Source organism: Phocoena phocoena, chromosome 4 (genome assembly GCF_963924675.1).
Source record: "Phocoena phocoena chromosome 4, mPhoPho1.1, whole genome shotgun sequence".
Classification (NCBI taxonomy): domain Eukaryota; kingdom Metazoa; phylum Chordata; class Mammalia; order Artiodactyla; family Phocoenidae; genus Phocoena; species Phocoena phocoena.
The window spans coordinates 74,664,893-74,682,373 of record NC_089222.1 but is presented as its reverse complement, the minus strand read 5'-3'; the positions used below and the strand labels follow the sequence as shown (position 1 = coordinate 74,682,373).

Below are 17,481 nucleotides of genomic sequence, written 5' to 3'. Positions count from 1 at the left end.
TATTTCCACAAACTGTTCTAAAGACAGCAAACTCGTGCTCAGTTGTTTTTCCTTTGCTTCAAAATAAGTTACCAGTAATTCTCAACCAGTCTAAAATGTATTGTTCATAGATCGAATCTAAGCATTCATACTTGCAAAAACGTTTTGCACTGAGTCCTCAGCCTATGGAGAGACTACAGTTTACTTTCAAATTGTATGACTGGCTTCCAATAATCCCTTATCAGTAGACTTACAAGCAAAATACCAGATATTAAGGATCAGATTTAATTCTTTGGTATAAGCAGGAAACTGTTATTGATAGCTTTCCGTGGCTAGCATAAACCAAGTAACCCAAGGAGCATGAGAGACAACAATGAAGTCTAGTACACACCGCAAAGCAGGCAGGAGCCATAACTTAATGTTTCGTGTTTTTTTAACAGGGAAAATCAACACTAATAATACACTGTTTGGAAACTAACACCTACTTAGAGGTTTCAACATTATAGCAAACCAAAAAGTTAAGCTTCAAAATGACCAAACTTGTAACGTGTAGTCTATTTTGCTGCGTTTTGGCATTATACCCTAACTTATAATTTACAACCATCTAAGGACGTTTAGCACTAGCTTGGCACAACGAACTAACTCCTCCTAACCCTCCAGAGTGTGGGGGGAAAACCCTCTTCTCACCATAAATGCCTGAACTTTATACAAGAAATCAGAAGCAAAGGTACAAAACAAGGTTATAATGTAACTCTATTATCATTTTGCACTTTTTACCTGGTGACATATACATTTTTATTTTTAGAGCTGTATACTGTTTAATTTAGCAAACTTAAAGCTTAATTTCTCTAAAAAGAAGTCTAGGGCTTTATGGCTAATTTTACTATCAAAATATCTAAGGGACTCAATCCATTTTAAAATTGTAATTATTCTAAATATCATTTGAAGAATTCTTTGTGGACACCAGACTCAAGACTACACTAAATCCAAACAGTATACCTGTGACCTAGGTTTTAAAGTTTTTCTCCTCAGTTACCTGTCTTCCACCTGCTACTTCCTCTCATGCTTTCTTCATTTCCTAAACACAAATTATCAGATTTTTACACTAGACTTTCCTCAGAGGAGGCTATCAGATAACCTTGTAAACACCCATTTATAGCTTTCAAACACTAAAAACACTAACATTTTAAACTGAGCCTATGCCTAGAGTCACATTTCTTGTTAAAAGTTCAGCATTAAGGATTTACGTAATCCTTAATTTACTTAATCCTTAAACTCTGGAGGATTAACCTAACATTTGAAAAATGAACCAAGTTCAGATATTCCCATAACCTTAAACCCCCAAACTGGAATTCTAATAATTTTTTTATATCCCTAATGAAGAAAAGTCAATTGCACTTATTACATCAACACTATTAAAGAATAAGTGACAGCAACAAAGGGACCTACTTCAAATCCTGAAGACCAAGATTTACCATGGCAAAGTGTAAAACAATGGGCAAAGGTGATGAGATCCTAAATACCACTATCATAAAAATAATCAATTTCTATCTTTCCGCCTTCTTTCTGCTGCATGAGAAACCAAAGAAGTCAAATAGAGAATTGTTCTGTCTGAGCCAACCATGAAATCTTTAAGAACATATAGGTATAGTCCCTGTTTTTCTTTCAGGGCATTATTTATACATGTTAAAAAAAAAACAACAACTTCAAAAATAAAAAATAAGAGTTATTTAGCCTTGTGAATATTTTGAAATAAAGTTTCTTGAATTTCTGTGATGCACTCTTCAAAGAATTCGATTTTTAAAAGAGTCATCACTCAAAAGTCCCTTTGACATGGGACCTATCCCACAGTTACAAAGCGGCTTCCTCCTTTGTTGAAAGTGAGAGTGGCTCTTTGTTCCTTCAGGATCCCAAATCGCTCATTTAAAGTCATCCCTGTCTAGAGAAAATGAAACAAAACAAAAATTAACAACTTGACTGTAAGCCACATTTGCTTTGGAACAATAATGTGATCACAATGGTGATTCATAGTAAAAACAGCTAACATTTCCTGAATATTTATATGTATGAACTCCTTTAATTCTAACAAACACCATATGAAATAGGTGAATTTAGTGAAGTTTAGAGAAGTTAGTTAAGTTGCCTACTTGCAGCTTTAGAATTGAAACTGACTCAGAAACCCTATCTCCTAACCATTATAATATTATGTACTATATAAAACACATACACTGTAATGCTTACAAGTATATACCCAAAGATTTCTCTATTTGAATTATTTTTAGGGTCTGCAAACACTGCCACCAACTCTAGTGATGCCTCTGATAAAAGTTATTTAGATTTGTGAATATTCTGAAACAAATTTTCTTTAATTTCTGAGTTCATTACAAATACTTAAATCAAATTCAAATCAAAATCTGGTTTTGATTAATAGCAGAAAAAGCACCACAATTATACTTCATTTCTGAAAGGAAAGTAACAATTGACAAAATAAAATAAAAATCAGCAAAATAAATTTGGTCGAATTTCCTTCCATACAGAAATTCTTATCTTCAGTTCCAAAGATGCTTATGTCAATGACAAAATGCAACAAATAAAAATTTTCAGCAAATTACAAATAGAAGGGAACTTCCTCAATCTGATAAAAACCACCTACTGCTAACATCATGCTTAATGGTGAAAAACTTAATGCTTTCTCCTCAAGCCTGGGAACAAGGCAAGCAAACATGCTCTCAACACAGAACTGAAGGTCTTAGCCATTATAATAAAGAAGAAAAAGAAAAGGTTTAAAGACTGGAAAGAAACTCTAAAATCCTAAGTAATCTATAAAATTACTAAAAGTAGTAAGTGAATTTTAGCAAGATACAAGGTTAATACAAAAACTGTCAAAACCATGGTGAGATATACCACTTCACCTGCATCTGAATGTCTAAAATCAAATGACAGATAATAACAAATGTTGGCAAGGACATGGAAATATTTAGAACCCTCTTACATGCTGGTAGGAATGGTTCTGCAGCTACTTCTCCAGAAAACAATCTGGTACTTCCTCAAAGGTTAAACACAGAATTACAAAATGAACTAGCAATCCACTCTTAGGTATTTACCAAGGAGAAATAAAAACATATATACAAATACACAAATGTATGTGAATGTACAGGTTTTTGTGTGAGCATATGTACATGAATGTTCAGAGGGGCATTATTCACAATAGACAAAGAATGGAAACAATCCAAATGTCCATCAACTGATAAATAAATAAAACACAGTATATCCATATGGTGGAATGTTATTCAGCAATAAAAAAAAACACAACTGATATTCATTATGGATAAACCATGAAAACACTATGCTAACTGAAAAAAGCCCATCACAAAAGTTCACATATTATATGATCCCATTCACATGAAATGTCTGAAATAGGCAAATCTAGAGACAGAAAACAGATAGACCAGTGGTTTCCTGGGGTTGAGGAGCATTAGGATATCCTATTTAATTCATTATACAACATTTGTTTTGTTAATTAAAATGTTTTCAGTGAACAGCCCAGTGAAATACAGGGGAAAAAAATTTACCTGTTTTCCAACACTATTTATGTCAAATTGAAGGGGGACACCTTTAGGAACTTTCTTTACATCAGATTGCTCCCGTTTTGTCAAGAATGAGGGCACAGCAGTACGAGTTAATCGTGGTTTCTGAGTTCTACCAGAAAAAAATTAAAGAGAGACCAGTTTAACAATCAAAAGAAGAAAAATAAATCATTTGGTACATAAGACATCTTGACTTGTACACATGTTCAAATGTATGAAGGCTACCTTATTTACATTCTCAAAAGAAAAAAAAAACCAAAAACCTGGTTCTTTTTATTTTTTAAAGTATAGTTATTTACAATATTGTGTTAGTTTCAGGTATAGAGCATAGTGATTCAGTATTTGCAGATTATATTCCATTATAGGTTGTTACAAGATAATGGGTATAATTCCCTGTACTACATAGTAAATCCTCATTGCTTATCTATTTTATATATAGTAATTTGTACATTAATCCCAAACACCTAATTTTTTCCTTCTCCCTTCTCTCTCCCCTTTTGAGTCTGTTTCTGCATTGTATATACATTCATTTGTACTATTTTTTTATAATAGATTCCACATATAAATGATATCATATAGTATTTGTCTTTCTCTGACTTATTTCACTAAGCATAACATTCTCTAGGTCCATCCAGGTTGCTGCAAATAACAGCATTTCATTCTTTTTTATGGCTAATATTCAATTGTATACATATATACATACATACATACATGTATGTAGATATATACATACATATATATATACACCATACATATATATGTATACATACATATATATGTATACATATATATATATATATATATATATATACACACACACACCACATCTTCTTTATCCATTCATGTCTTGACTACTGTAAATAGTGCTGTTATGAACATTGGGATGCACGTATCTTTTTGATTTAGTGTTTTCGTTTTTTCCAGCTATCTACCCAGGAGTGGAACTGCTGGATATGGTAGTTCTATTTTTAGTTTTTTTTTTTTTTTTAATTTACTTTATTTTTGGCTGCATCAGGTCTTAGTTGCAACATGTGGGATCTTCACTGCAGCACATGGGATCTTTTGTTGCAGTGTGCGGGCTTCTCTCTCTAGTTGTGGTACGTGGGCTCCAGAGTGGGTGAGCTTTCTAGTTGTGGCATGTGGGCTCTCTAGTTGTGGCTCACGTGCTCAGCAGTTGCAGGGTGCTCGGGCTTAGTTGCCCCACAGCATGTGGGATCTTAGTTCCCTGACCAGGGATCGAATCCATGTCCCCTGCATTGGAAGGCGGATTCTTAACCACTGGCCCACCAGGGAAGTCCCTATTTTTAGTTTTTAAGAAACCTCTATACTGTTTTCCACAGCGGATGCACCAATTTACATTCTCACCAACAATATCCCAACTGTTTCCTTTTCTCCACATCCTTCCCGACATTTGTTATTTGTAGACTTTTTGATGACAGCCATTCTGACAGGTGAAGTGATACCTCACTGTAGTTCTGATTTGCATCTCTCTAACAGTTAGCACTGCTGAGCATCTTTTCATGTGCCTGCTAGCCATCCGTATACCTTCTTTGGAAAAATGTCTACTCAGGTCTTCTGCCCACCTTTTGACTGGATTGTTTGTTTTCTTGATATTGAGTTGTATGAACTGTTTGTATATTTTGAATATTAACCTGTTGTCAGTCACATCATTTGCAAATATTTTCTTGCATTCTGTAGGTTGTCTTTTGATTTTGTTGATGGCTTCCTTTGCTGTGCAAAAGCTTTTAAGTTAAACTAGGTCCCATTTGTTTATTTTTGTTCTTATTTCTTTAGGCTTGGAAGACTGATCCAAGAAAATACTGCAATGATTTATGTCAGGGTGTTTTCCCTTCTTTCTCTTCTAGGAGTTTTATTGTTTCATGTCTTAAATTTAGGTCTTTAGACCATTATGTGTGTTTTTGTTTTAAACATCTTTATTACAGTATAATTGCTTTACAATGGTGTATTAGTTTCTGCGTTATAACAAAGTGAATCAGCTATGCATATACATATATCCCCTTATGTCCTCCATCTTGCGTCTCCCTCCCAGCCTCCCTATCCCACCCCTCTAGGTGGACACAAAGCACAGAGCTGATCTCCCTGTGCTATGCGGCTGCTTCCCACTAGCCATCTATTTTACATTTGGTAGTATATATATATCAATGCCACTCTCTCACTTCATCCCAGCTTACCCTTTCCCCTCCCCATGTTCTCCAGTCCATTCTCTAGGTCTGCATCTTTATTCCTGTCCTGCCCCTAGGTTCTTCAGAACCACTTTTTTTTTTTTAAGATTCCATATATATGTGTTAGCATATGGTATTTGCTTTTCTCTTTCTGACTTACTTCACTCTGTATGACAGTCTCTAGGTCCAACCACCTCACTACAAATAACTCAATTTCGTTTCTTTTTATGGCTGAGTAATATTCCATTGTATGTATGTGCCATATCTTCTTTATCCATTCATCTGTCAGTGGACACTTAGGTGGCTTCCATGTCCTGGCTATTGTAAATAGAGCTGCAATGAACATTGTGGCACATGACTCTTTTGGAATTATGGTTTTCTCAGGGTATATGCCCAGTAGTGGGATTGCTGGGTCATATGGTAGTTCTATTTTTAGTTTTTTAAGGAACCTCCATACTGTTCTCCATAGTGGCTGTAACAATTTACATTCCCACCAACAATGCAAGAGGGTTTCCTTTTCTCCACACCCTCTCCAGCATTTATTGTTTGTAGATTTTTTTTGTTTGTTTGTTTTTTTGTTTGTAGATTTTTTGATGATGGTCACTCTGACTGGTGTGAGGTGATACCTCATTGTAGTTTTGATTTGCATTTCTCTAATGATTAGTGATCTTGAGCATCCTTTCATGTGTTTGTTGGCAATCTGTATATCTTCTTTGGAGAAATGTCTATTTAGGTCTTCTGGCCATTTTTGGATTGGGCTGTTTTTTTGATATTGAGCCGCATGAGCTGCTTGTATATTTTGGACATTAATCCTTTGTCAGTTGCTTCATTTGCAAATATTTTCTCCCATTCTGAGGGTTGTCCGTCGGTCTTGTTTATGGTTTCATTTGCTGTGCAAAAGCTTTTAAGTTTAATTAGGTCCCATCTGTTTACTTTTGTTCTTATTTCTTTTGGCTTGGGAGACTGATCCAAGAAAATACTGCTATGATTTACGTCAGGGTGTTTCCCCTTTTTTCTCTTCTAGGAGTTTTATTGTTTCATGTCTTACATTTAGGTCTTTAGACCATTATGAGTTTATTTTTGTATATGGTGTGAGGGAATGTTCTAATTTCATTGTTTTACATGTGGCTGTCCAGTTTTCCCAGCACCACTTGTTGAAAAGACTGTCTTTTCTCCATTGCACATTCTTACCTCCTTTGTCATAGATTAATGGACCATAGGTACATGGCTTTTATTTCTCTCTATTCTGATCCATTGATCTATGTGTCCTTTTTTGTGCCAATATCATGCTGTTTTGACTACTGTAGTATAGTCTGAAGTCTGGTAGGGTCATACCTCCAGCTTTGTTCTTTTTTCCTCAGCAGGTGCTTTGGTAATTTGGGGTCTTTCGGGGTTCCATATAAATTTTAAGATTGTTTGTTTTAGTTCTGTGAAAAATGTCCTGGGTATTTTGATAGGGATTGCATTAAACCTGTAGATTGCTTTTGGTAATATGGTCATTTTAATAATATTAATTCTTCCAATCCAAGAGCATGGGATTATCTTTCCATTTCTTTGAATAATCTTCAATTTCCTTCATCAACGTTTTATAGTTTTCAGCATATAGGTCCTTCACCTCCTTGGTTAAGTTTATTCCTAGGTATTTTTTAAATGTAATTTTAAATGGGATTTTTTTTTCTTTAACTTTCTCTTTCTGCTTTTCATTATAGTGCATAGAAACACAACAGATTTCTGTACATTGATCTTGTATCCCGCAACCTTGCTGAATTTCAAAAAATACTTGGTTCTTGACTGACTAATCTAGAGACTAAAATTTATAAAACGCTCACAGAATACCTCTGTAAGTAGAACTACAAACTTTTCAACAATTTGGAAGGATTGGCGATTTCCAAGTCTTGATCTTCTGCTAAAATAAAGCAACCTCTAAAATCGTAGAGAATCATCCTAGGTTTTCATTTCAATCATTAAAATGGCTAGATAGTTAAAAACAAAACTCCATAAACCTAGAAAGTTGAAAAAAATTTTTATTATTTTATTTTCTTTTTACAATATGTTCATCACATCTCACAGAACTGATTTCATAACCTACTAATGGGTCACACACATAATGTGAAAAATATCAACACAGAGATATTTTCCTCTGCTGCGTTAGAAGCTTGAGCACGTCTGCAAGAATTTCCAAGAAACTAGCCAATCTGCTAGACTACTGGCTGATACAGGACTTTAAATTTTAAGTATAGAGCTTAGATTTTCATTCCTGATACTTTTTGATGTAAAAAATTTAAGAGTGCCAGTTATGGTCTGGTCTATGGCTAGGTCAACTATCAGGCTGAATTTGATGATATGGTTTTAGAACTTTCTTGAAATGCATCCTTGACCTCCAGCCCTGTGCTTTAAGTCTCACATCTTGCCTGTCAAATCGGGGTTCAGTTCACCCCCCCATCCCCTAGGCAACATCACTTCCGGCTTCAACCTAGAAAGTTTATAATGCAATACATATAACGGAATGGTTAACTAAATTAAGGTCATCTTGATAAAAGAATACATTATGAAGCCTTTAAAAAGAAGGTAGATCTGTATGTAATGAAAAGTAAGGAAGTCCAAAGCATACTGGGGGGAGGGGGAGAAGGGAGCAAGTATGCATGGTATTATCTCATTTATGATTATACACAAGAAATAGATGTACATAGTATGTTATATGGGCACCAATTTTTTAAATAAATATATGAAATTGTTAAAAGTGGTTACTTTGGAGCTGTAGAACCAGGAATCAGTGAGCTTTTACTTTTAACTTTTTTTGTTATTTTTGATTTTTTTGTTTGTTGTTTTTGGGGGCCATGCTGTGCAGCTTGAGGGATCTTAGTTCTCCACCTGACCAAGGATTGAACCTGGGCCTCAGCAGTGAAAGCACCTGCCGAGCCCTAACCTCCGGACCACTAGGGAATCCCCTACCTTTTTTATACTATTTCCACTTTATACCACAAGTATTACTTTTACCCTTGTCTCAGTTTATCCTAACATGACCATCATACTCTGAAGAGAAGTCAAATATTTCTCTATTATCTTATATAGAGAAGTTATAATTTTTGCAAAATCTAAAAAAGACTTACACTGGGCACTGCACTGCTCCTGGATTATCAATGGATACAGTCAAAATTCCTCCATTTGTGGTGGAAGTCCGCCACCTAGTTTCAAAAAACCAAAAATTTCATTAAAATGACAGTTTATGAATCCTATAGTGTATTCCACATTAAAACATACATTTTAAAGTAGCCATTACTTTTTCTTAGTTTTTCAGAAAATACAGAAACCTGGGCCCCACCATGATATAATTAATCAGCATCCTGGGTGTAAGAACTAGACACCTGAATTTATTAAATATTTTTCAGTGTAACAAATATATGCACATAAAAAAATCAAATAATACAGAAAGGCTTCTAATAAGAAACAACAGTCCTTTACCCCACTATTCTCCCTTTCTGCTCCCCAGAGGCAGCACTTTTAACCTTTCCTGTTTTCCCTGCTTGCTAGTTAGTTACTTCCAGTTCACTAAACAAAATGCATATGTAATACTATCTTGCTATGGGTAAGGATTCAGCTCATTACACTATCCTCTAGTTTCTCTTCCTACCTCTAAACGTTTTGATGGCTATATCACTATTTTACTTCCATTATTATCTTTAAATATACTAAAATCTCTTTTTTTAGTAGTGTCTCTTGACATTATCCCCTACCCACTTTGTATAAACAGACAGTAGCATCTCTAATTCCTTCCCTCCACCTCTTCACCCATTTTGTACCTCTCACTTTTTATCAGCTTTACTTTTATATTTATGTTGGTCAAAATCTGACATTTATATCACACTGTTACCAAATTAAGTATTTTGTGCTTTGTTCTACAGATTGATTCTTAAAGTTCAAAACAAATAAGCTGCATTTACATTATTACAATTATGTAAATACTGTTTATTGCAGAAGCAAATAGGTCATGATCATTATTTCCTTTCTTTTGGTTTCCAATGCCTGACTCCTGTGCAAAAGAATATTGCCAGCATCAAGTTCAAATAGTTGCCTTTCTGACACGCCAATTGCTCAAAATCATGCCCATTATAGACGGCATCATATCTGGACAATGATCATGTTTTATATGCTCTGTTTTCACAGAAGTAGCCATAATTTTAAATGATTTAATTTTAAAACCTGATCATATTGATGGAGTGTTACAACTCACACTTGGGGAGTGCAATTCTAACAGACAAAAATACATTCTTGAAAAAAACCTTCACGGGGTAAGGAGAAAAAAACAATATGTGAAAAGAAAACATCCTATTGTTTTTAAAAATCTATAAATTTTCTAAAAGCGCTACTGGATTTTATTCTATTTATTCCCTGAATTGGTTCATTTGTATGAAAGCAGTTATAAAAAAATAAAGAGCTGTTTCATTAAAAAGGAATAAACAGGCAAGAAAAAAATTAAAATACAGAGTAATGTATTTGGTGCTAAAACTTACAACACTGACATGTGAAAATGAAAAAGGTTTTTGGGGAAAAAACAACAAAAACAACATAGGATTTATTTATTTCAGGCTCAATGGTTAATTCACTTTGGGTCTCATTTAATTTCTTTTCGACTGGGGTACAAAGTAATTTGGGTCACTACTATTCTGGGAGTTTTGAAATGACATCTTGAAAAACAAATTGAAACTTACTGACGAGTTCTCTTTGTTACTACATCGTCTAGCAGTTGTTCTGAGTTCAACTGGGCCTGAACCTGAAGGGAAAAAAAAAGCAGTAGATCCCATAGAAAGCAGAGGATCCCATAGAAAGCAGAGGATTTGAATCCAAAGAGCTACCCTGCTCTGTAACTTTAAAACCCAGTGTGGTGTGTGAATGCAGGAGAGGGGCATGTGCCTATTCTAACAACACCTCTTTGTTCAGGTTCCTGTATCAGAACAAGTAGTAAAAAGTTTATTCCTAAATAACATGTTAAATTCTTATAAGACACTGCCACTGAGGACAACAAAAGAGAAAATAGAAAAAAAAAAAGGAATTAATCTAATGTCATGTTCTCCATATTCTAAACCCAAACCCTACCTCAATCATGGGCCATGTCTATGATTGAGGATCACTAGAGGTGGATGTTCAGGATCCTTTGTTTGGGTAAAAAGAAAACACTACCAAGGGTTTTTTATACCTTCAGGCCTCTCCTGAAAAGAAAAGTTGCCTGACGAGTGTCTTTCTGATGACTTAATTTATTTCCACTCCTGGTAAAATTGGCTGGAATGTTATTTCTGCAACAAAAACACGTACACCATGAATAGTATGGGCCACTTAACAACTTTCAAACATCTTGAAAAGATAAGCAAAAATATTTAAATTCATAGGATGAAAATCTGAGGTACACTAAACACAAAGACTCTGAATTATACCCTTGTTTACATGAAGCTATTGAGATCTGATTTACAAATACCTCCCTCTGTAGCAGACTACATAACAATGTGGTTAATTCTGACCTAATTTTTCTTACAAATACTCAACTGTCTAATATTCTGACATATAAGGTCTCTTCTGAAGACACTGAAATAACATTTTTAATGCTACTTTCTAAATTTGGTAAAAGACATAAATGTACAGATTTATGAACAGGATTAGTACAAAGAAAAGCACACCTAGGCACATCATGGTCAAACCGCTGAAAACAAAAAATGAAGAGAAAATCTTGAAATATACCATCTTTTCCAATTTTCTCTCCTTCACTCAGAAACCTTCATATATTAATATAAATCACACAGAAACTTATACTATTCCACTGTTTGCTCTCTCCTGCTTAGAACACTGTAATCTTAATTATGTGTTTGACTTGACTTTCACCAATTCCTTTCTAGTTTCTATAGAAAGTTGGTAAAACATGAGAAAACAAATTTTCATTTCTGTCTACTTATTTATTTTTATAAATAAATGTTTAACAGGTCACCTAATTTTACCTCCAAACTTAAAGAGGCTCAAATGCAAAATTTCCCTGCCAGCCCAACTAACATGGGCTCATTAATGGTTCATGTAATTGACAAGCTCTTATTTGAGAAGTTTCCCTTTTCCAAAAAGCTACTCCGAAATGATTCCCAAAAGAAAAAGAGATGATAGTTGAATAAAGCTGCAATTGTAGCCATTCCACTTATACAAAAACTTCATTTCAGGGTTTTTTGCTTTGAATTATCTTCTATAAAAGATGAATAAAAGGCATTTGAAACTGAAATAATAAGAAAACTTTGCAGCCTGTCAACTACTTTATCCTTACAGAGAACAGAATACCATAACGATAGGCCACAATTTTTAAGTTTTGTTATACTTTTTTTTTTTTAATTTATTTATTTGGTTGTGCCAGGTCTTAGTTGGGCAGGTGGGCTCCTTAGTTGCAGCAGGCAGGCTCCTTAGTTGTGGCATGCAAACTCTGAGTTGCAGCATGCATATGGGATCTAGTTCCCTGACCAGGGATCAAACCCGGGTCCCATGCATTGACAGCATGGAGTCTTAACCACTAAGCCACCAAGGAAGCCCTGTTATATCTTTTTTAAATTAATAGAAAAATAATTTCAGCTTACGAAGCATTCATGCAAAATTCTTTCAGGTTTGCTTTTCCCACAAATAACATACACTGCTTTATTAAGAGCCACTGAGACTATATAACAAATTCAGCTTTCAGAATTCTCAATTTTGAATAATTCTGGAAGAGGTGTTTTTACCAAAACGATCACGTTTTGCAATTTTACTCTATATGTCAAGAAAGAGAAAGACACAGAGTTATGCTTTTTTAAAACGTTTATGATCAGTTAAATTCATCAATAACACTAGTTCCAAGAGATAATGAAGCTATTACTGAATACTTCCGTATTGGATTTTCAAACAGACATCCCAAATATCTGTCTTGAAAATGACTAGATACCTACAAACATCACTGCAAATTCATTTCTTTGAACTCTCAGGGCAAGAAGTCCATCTTTATTTATGATGTATAACATAACATTGTCTTGTATTTGAGTACTTACTTTCTATTTAACTGGTTAGGTCTCTTGAGAGCTGCAACTGGTTTTCTCTGTACTTCATTTTGTCTCAGAAGGTTTGCCTTCCTTTTTAACGCTGGAAAATATCGCTCTATATTCTTTCAGAAAGCAAGAAACTATGTTAATTAGATTGCTTTTTGCTCTATACCCTACTACAATAAACATTTCTGAGGCAGAATGGACAGGGACTGACCACTGCTTAGATGTACAGGTTGTGCTAAAACAACTTGAATATTTCCTGTCTAAGTGACGAAAAAGATAACTACATTACACTTAAAATACTTGCAACAAAAGAAGAATTCAAACAGAAGAATGAATTTTTTTCTATTTTGGTTATGTTCAGTTTGAGGTATTCTGAGGGATGCACAGGTGATGAGGAAACATGGCTCTGGAGCTCAAGAGAAGAACCCTCTAGAGAGCCAGAAATGTAAATTAGGGAATCTTTTATATAAATAAGATTTTGATATCAAGTGAAGAGATAAGAGAGCCAAGATCCAAAACAAATGTGTGAGAAGGAAAAAGGGAGGTTGTGATAGCAAAGAAGTTTGAGTAGAAAAACAAGAATTAAGAAAATTCAATGTCATAGAAAATAAGCACAGGAAATGTCCACTTTTTCTCCCTCTACATATATAAATTCAGTCTATCATTAAAGCCTAATTCAGGTTTCCATATTTCCCATGAAGCCTTTTCTAAAGTCTCTGACAATATGGACTATATCTTTTATTTAATCTAGATTCTCTTATATTTTGAGAATCTGACAAGGGATTAATCTCCAAAATATACAAACAGCCCATGCAGCTCAATATCAAAAAAATAACCCAATCAATAACTGGGGGGAAGATCTAAATAGACATTCTCCAAAGAAGACATACAGATGGCCAAAAAGCACATGAAAAGATGCTCAACATTGCAAATTATTAGAGAAATGCAAATCAAAACTACAATGAGGTATCACCTCACACCAGTCAGAATGGCCATCATCAAAAAATCTACAAACAATAAATGCTGGAGCAGGTGTGGAGAAAAGGGAACCCTCCTGCACTGTTCGTGGGAATGTAAATTGATACAGCCACTATGGAGAACAGTATGGAGATTCCTTAAAAAACAAAAAATAAAACTACCATACGACCCAGCAATCCCACTACTGGGTATATAACCTGAGAAAACCATAATTCAAAAAGAGTCATGTACCACAATGTTCACTGCAGCTCTATTTACAATAGCCAGGACATGGAAGCAACGTAAATGTCCACTGACAGAGGAATGGATAAAGAAGATGTGGTATATATACACAATAGAATATTACTCAGCCATAAAAAGGAACAAAATAGTGCCATTTGCAGAGACATGGGTAGACCCAGAGACTGTCATACAGAGTGAAGTGAGTCAGAAAAAGAAAAACAAACATCATATAATATCCCTTGTATGTGGAATCTAGAAGAATGGTACAGATGAACTTATCAGCAAAGCAGAAATAGAGTCCAGATGTAGAGAACAAACTTATGGTTACCAAGGAGGGGAAGGGGGGAATGGGACAAATTGGGAGATTGGGATTGACATATATACACCACTAAGTATAAAATAGATAACTAATGAGAACCTACTGTTTAGCACAGGGGACCTCTACTCAATGATCTGTGGTGACCTAAATGGGAAGGAAATCTAAAAAACAGTGGAGATATGTATACCTGTAACTGATTCACTTTACTGTATAGGAGAAACTAACACAACGCTGTAATGCAACTATACTCCAATAAAAGTTAAAAAAAAAAAAAGAATATGAGAAGTATCACATAAATATCGATTGACTAAAAACCACAAAAATTACGATAGTCTTCATTTTCATGAATGTTTGGAAAAGAAGTAAATGGAGGAATAAAGAATATTATGAGTACAGAAGAAATGCTATGAAATCAGACTAATGATGGCCCATTCCGAGCTTTGTATTTTGTCTTTAATAAAAATACCAAGACTCATTTTATAGGTAAATGTAAAAGTTCCTTCTATGATACTACTGTCACATGTTGTTTTCCTTCAAAATACCTGCCATATTATAATCATATAGTTATTTGTGTGATAAATTATTTAATATTTATTTGAGTTCTCCATGAAGACAGGGATTTTCTATTGAGTTACTGCAGAATCCCTTGCGTCTAGGACATACTGAGTATTCAGTCAACATGAAGTAAATGATGAATACATGGACAAGAACTTTAACAATCCATTAATATATGGGGAATTTGTGTTCCATGAATCTAAGGTTTGTACATGTGTATAAAAGTGTTTATAAAAAATATCTAAGGGTAAGTTTTTCTTACAGAATTTTGAGATAAAAATTATTCCTTGAAGGAAAGAAATTAAGGTAGTTTATTTTTAATGCTATTTTATTAAAGTAATATTTACATACAATAAAATTTTAAGTGTACAGTTTGATGAAGTTGGGTAATTACATGTAATCATGGAACCACATCATAATCAAGATATAAAACAGTACCCTTGGGGCTTCCCTGGTGGCGCAGTGGTTGAGAGTCCGCCTGCCAATGCAGGGGACACGGGTTCGTTCCCCAGTCCGGGAAGATCCCACATGCCACGGAGCGGCTGGGCCCGTGAGCCATGGCCGCTGAGCCTGCGCGTCCGGAGCCTGTGCTCCGCAACGGGAGAGGCCACAACAGTGAGAGGCCCGCATACCGCAAAAAAAAAAAAAAAAAAACAGTACCCTTACCCTTAAAAGTTTCCCTGTGCCCCTTTGCAGTCAATTTCCTTCCCCCACCTGACTCTAACCCCAGGCAATGACTGATCTGTCACTATAGTTTAGCCTTTTCTACAATTTCAAATAAAAAGAATCATAGTACATAGTGTTTTATGTTTGTGTTCTTTTGCTTAGCATGATGTTTTGAGATGTACCCACACTGTCTTGCGCATTAACGTTTATTCCTTTTTTATTGCTGAATAGAATTCCATAGTATGAAGATAAGGTATTTATAAACTGCCAAAATCAGATAAAAGATCAAAACTACCCATTAGCAGAAGATAACTGCTATATATGCAGCAACAACAAAAAATTTTTTAAGTTCACAGAAGTACTAAATGGTTTAGTATTATTAGTCAAGTTAAAAGTTCTACAAAACATAACATACCCTCAGTTTTAGGAAACTGTGAACCTAAAATAGAAAAGTTACAGTATTGACATTGACAAGGTTATATATTCCAGTAGAAGAATCCCTTACAAACTTTTACTTGGCAGATCTTTTAAGCTGACTTTCTCTAAACAAAAGAAAATTCATTCTTAGAGACAACCATTCCCCTCCAGGCATAGCCATTTGCTCTCTCAGTAATTACTAGTAATGTAAATGAGTATGCTATCTTTCCCACTTAGTAATTCACTTCATAGGTAAGAAAATGTACATTTTTATTGAAATAAAATCTCACTAATTCATATAAACTGTGGAAAGGAAGAGAAAAAGTAACAAAAAGTCTAATTGTGGTCAGGACTTTTTTCATGGTATAAAATTTCTAAGTATATGCAGCAATTCAAGGACAATTAACTTACTTAGGTAATTTGTTTAATGAATAGAAGAGGATGGTTTAAGTTACTTATATGTAAAAAGAAATTCTCTAAACTGCTAGAAAATGATCTGCTTCACAAGTACCACAGTCGATTCTGTTGAGACATTAATCTGTATTCAGGTTGAGAGAAAGGTTCTTAAGAAACAGCAAATTTCAAACCATACCTTTTCCAAAATCATTCAAACTTTAAATAAAAGGATCTTACAATTCAGCACATTCTCTTTCAATTTTCACTATTTTTAAACAACTCAAAAGACTACCACATGTGGTAACTTAAAATTTTTACTGGAGCAAGTTCTGTAATAAAGTTTTAGAGAATAGCTGCTGGTGATAGCAGAATTGAAAAGTTAAGGGGTGAAGACAGTTGTGGTTAACCAGAATACAGATACTTAGGACAATTTAAGAAATGAATGTCCTGAATTTTTGTATTAAAATATGTATTACTTTCATAATCAGAGAAACAAAAGGGGTTAAAAAACAGCAGGGTGGAACATTAAATTCCTTGGTGGCTCAGACTTACTAAACTTAAGAAGTTAAAGTAAAACCATTTGTGAAACTATTTTAAGTAATGCTTTATACAGCCAATTCAAAAATTACTCATTGAGATGTAATTAAAAATTCAGTTAAGATTTGAAAAGTAGTTAATTTATGGTGGGTAAATAATTGTAACTAATTAAAAGTATCAACTAGGGGAGATAGGTATCCGCCCAAGAGAAATGAAAACCTGTGTCCATACAGACTTACAGGCAATGTTCACAGCAACATATTCACAATACCCAAAAAAGTGGAAAAAACCAAAATGTTGTCCATCAACTGGTGAATGGGTAAACAAAATATTCATACAATGAAATATTATTCACTAATAAAAAGAGATGAAGTACTGAGACATGCTACAACATGATGAACCTCAAAAGTATTATGGCTAAATGCCAGCCCACATACTATTGTATAATTCCATTTACAGGCATACCTCGGAGATACTGGGGATTTGGTTCCAGACCACTGCAATAAAGCAAATATCACAATAAAGTGAGTCACATCAATTTTTGGTTTCCCACTATATATAAAAATTTATATTTATGCTATACTGTAGTCAATTAAGTGTGC

The 17,481-nt window shown here is 34.4% G+C and overlaps 1 protein-coding gene across 1 annotated transcript in view; it reads right to left on the bottom strand.

Moving 5' to 3' along the window:
• Positions 1-1,586: 1,586 nt before the first annotated feature.
• Positions 1,587-17,481, bottom strand: part of FYTTD1 (forty-two-three domain containing 1) — a 30,915-nt gene continuing 15,020 nt past the window's right edge. Inside the window, exons 4-9 of the mRNA XM_065876308.1 lie at positions 12,793-12,905; positions 10,944-11,040; positions 10,459-10,520; positions 8,860-8,934; positions 3,552-3,678; positions 1,587-1,918 (exon numbers count right to left, since the gene is read on the bottom strand). Coding sequence (XP_065732380.1) covers positions 1,820-1,918; positions 3,552-3,678; positions 8,860-8,934; positions 10,459-10,520; positions 10,944-11,040; positions 12,793-12,905 — 573 coding nt within the window. The 3' untranslated portion in view covers positions 1,587-1,819. The remainder of the gene's footprint in view (positions 1,919-3,551; positions 3,679-8,859; positions 8,935-10,458; positions 10,521-10,943; positions 11,041-12,792; positions 12,906-17,481) is intronic.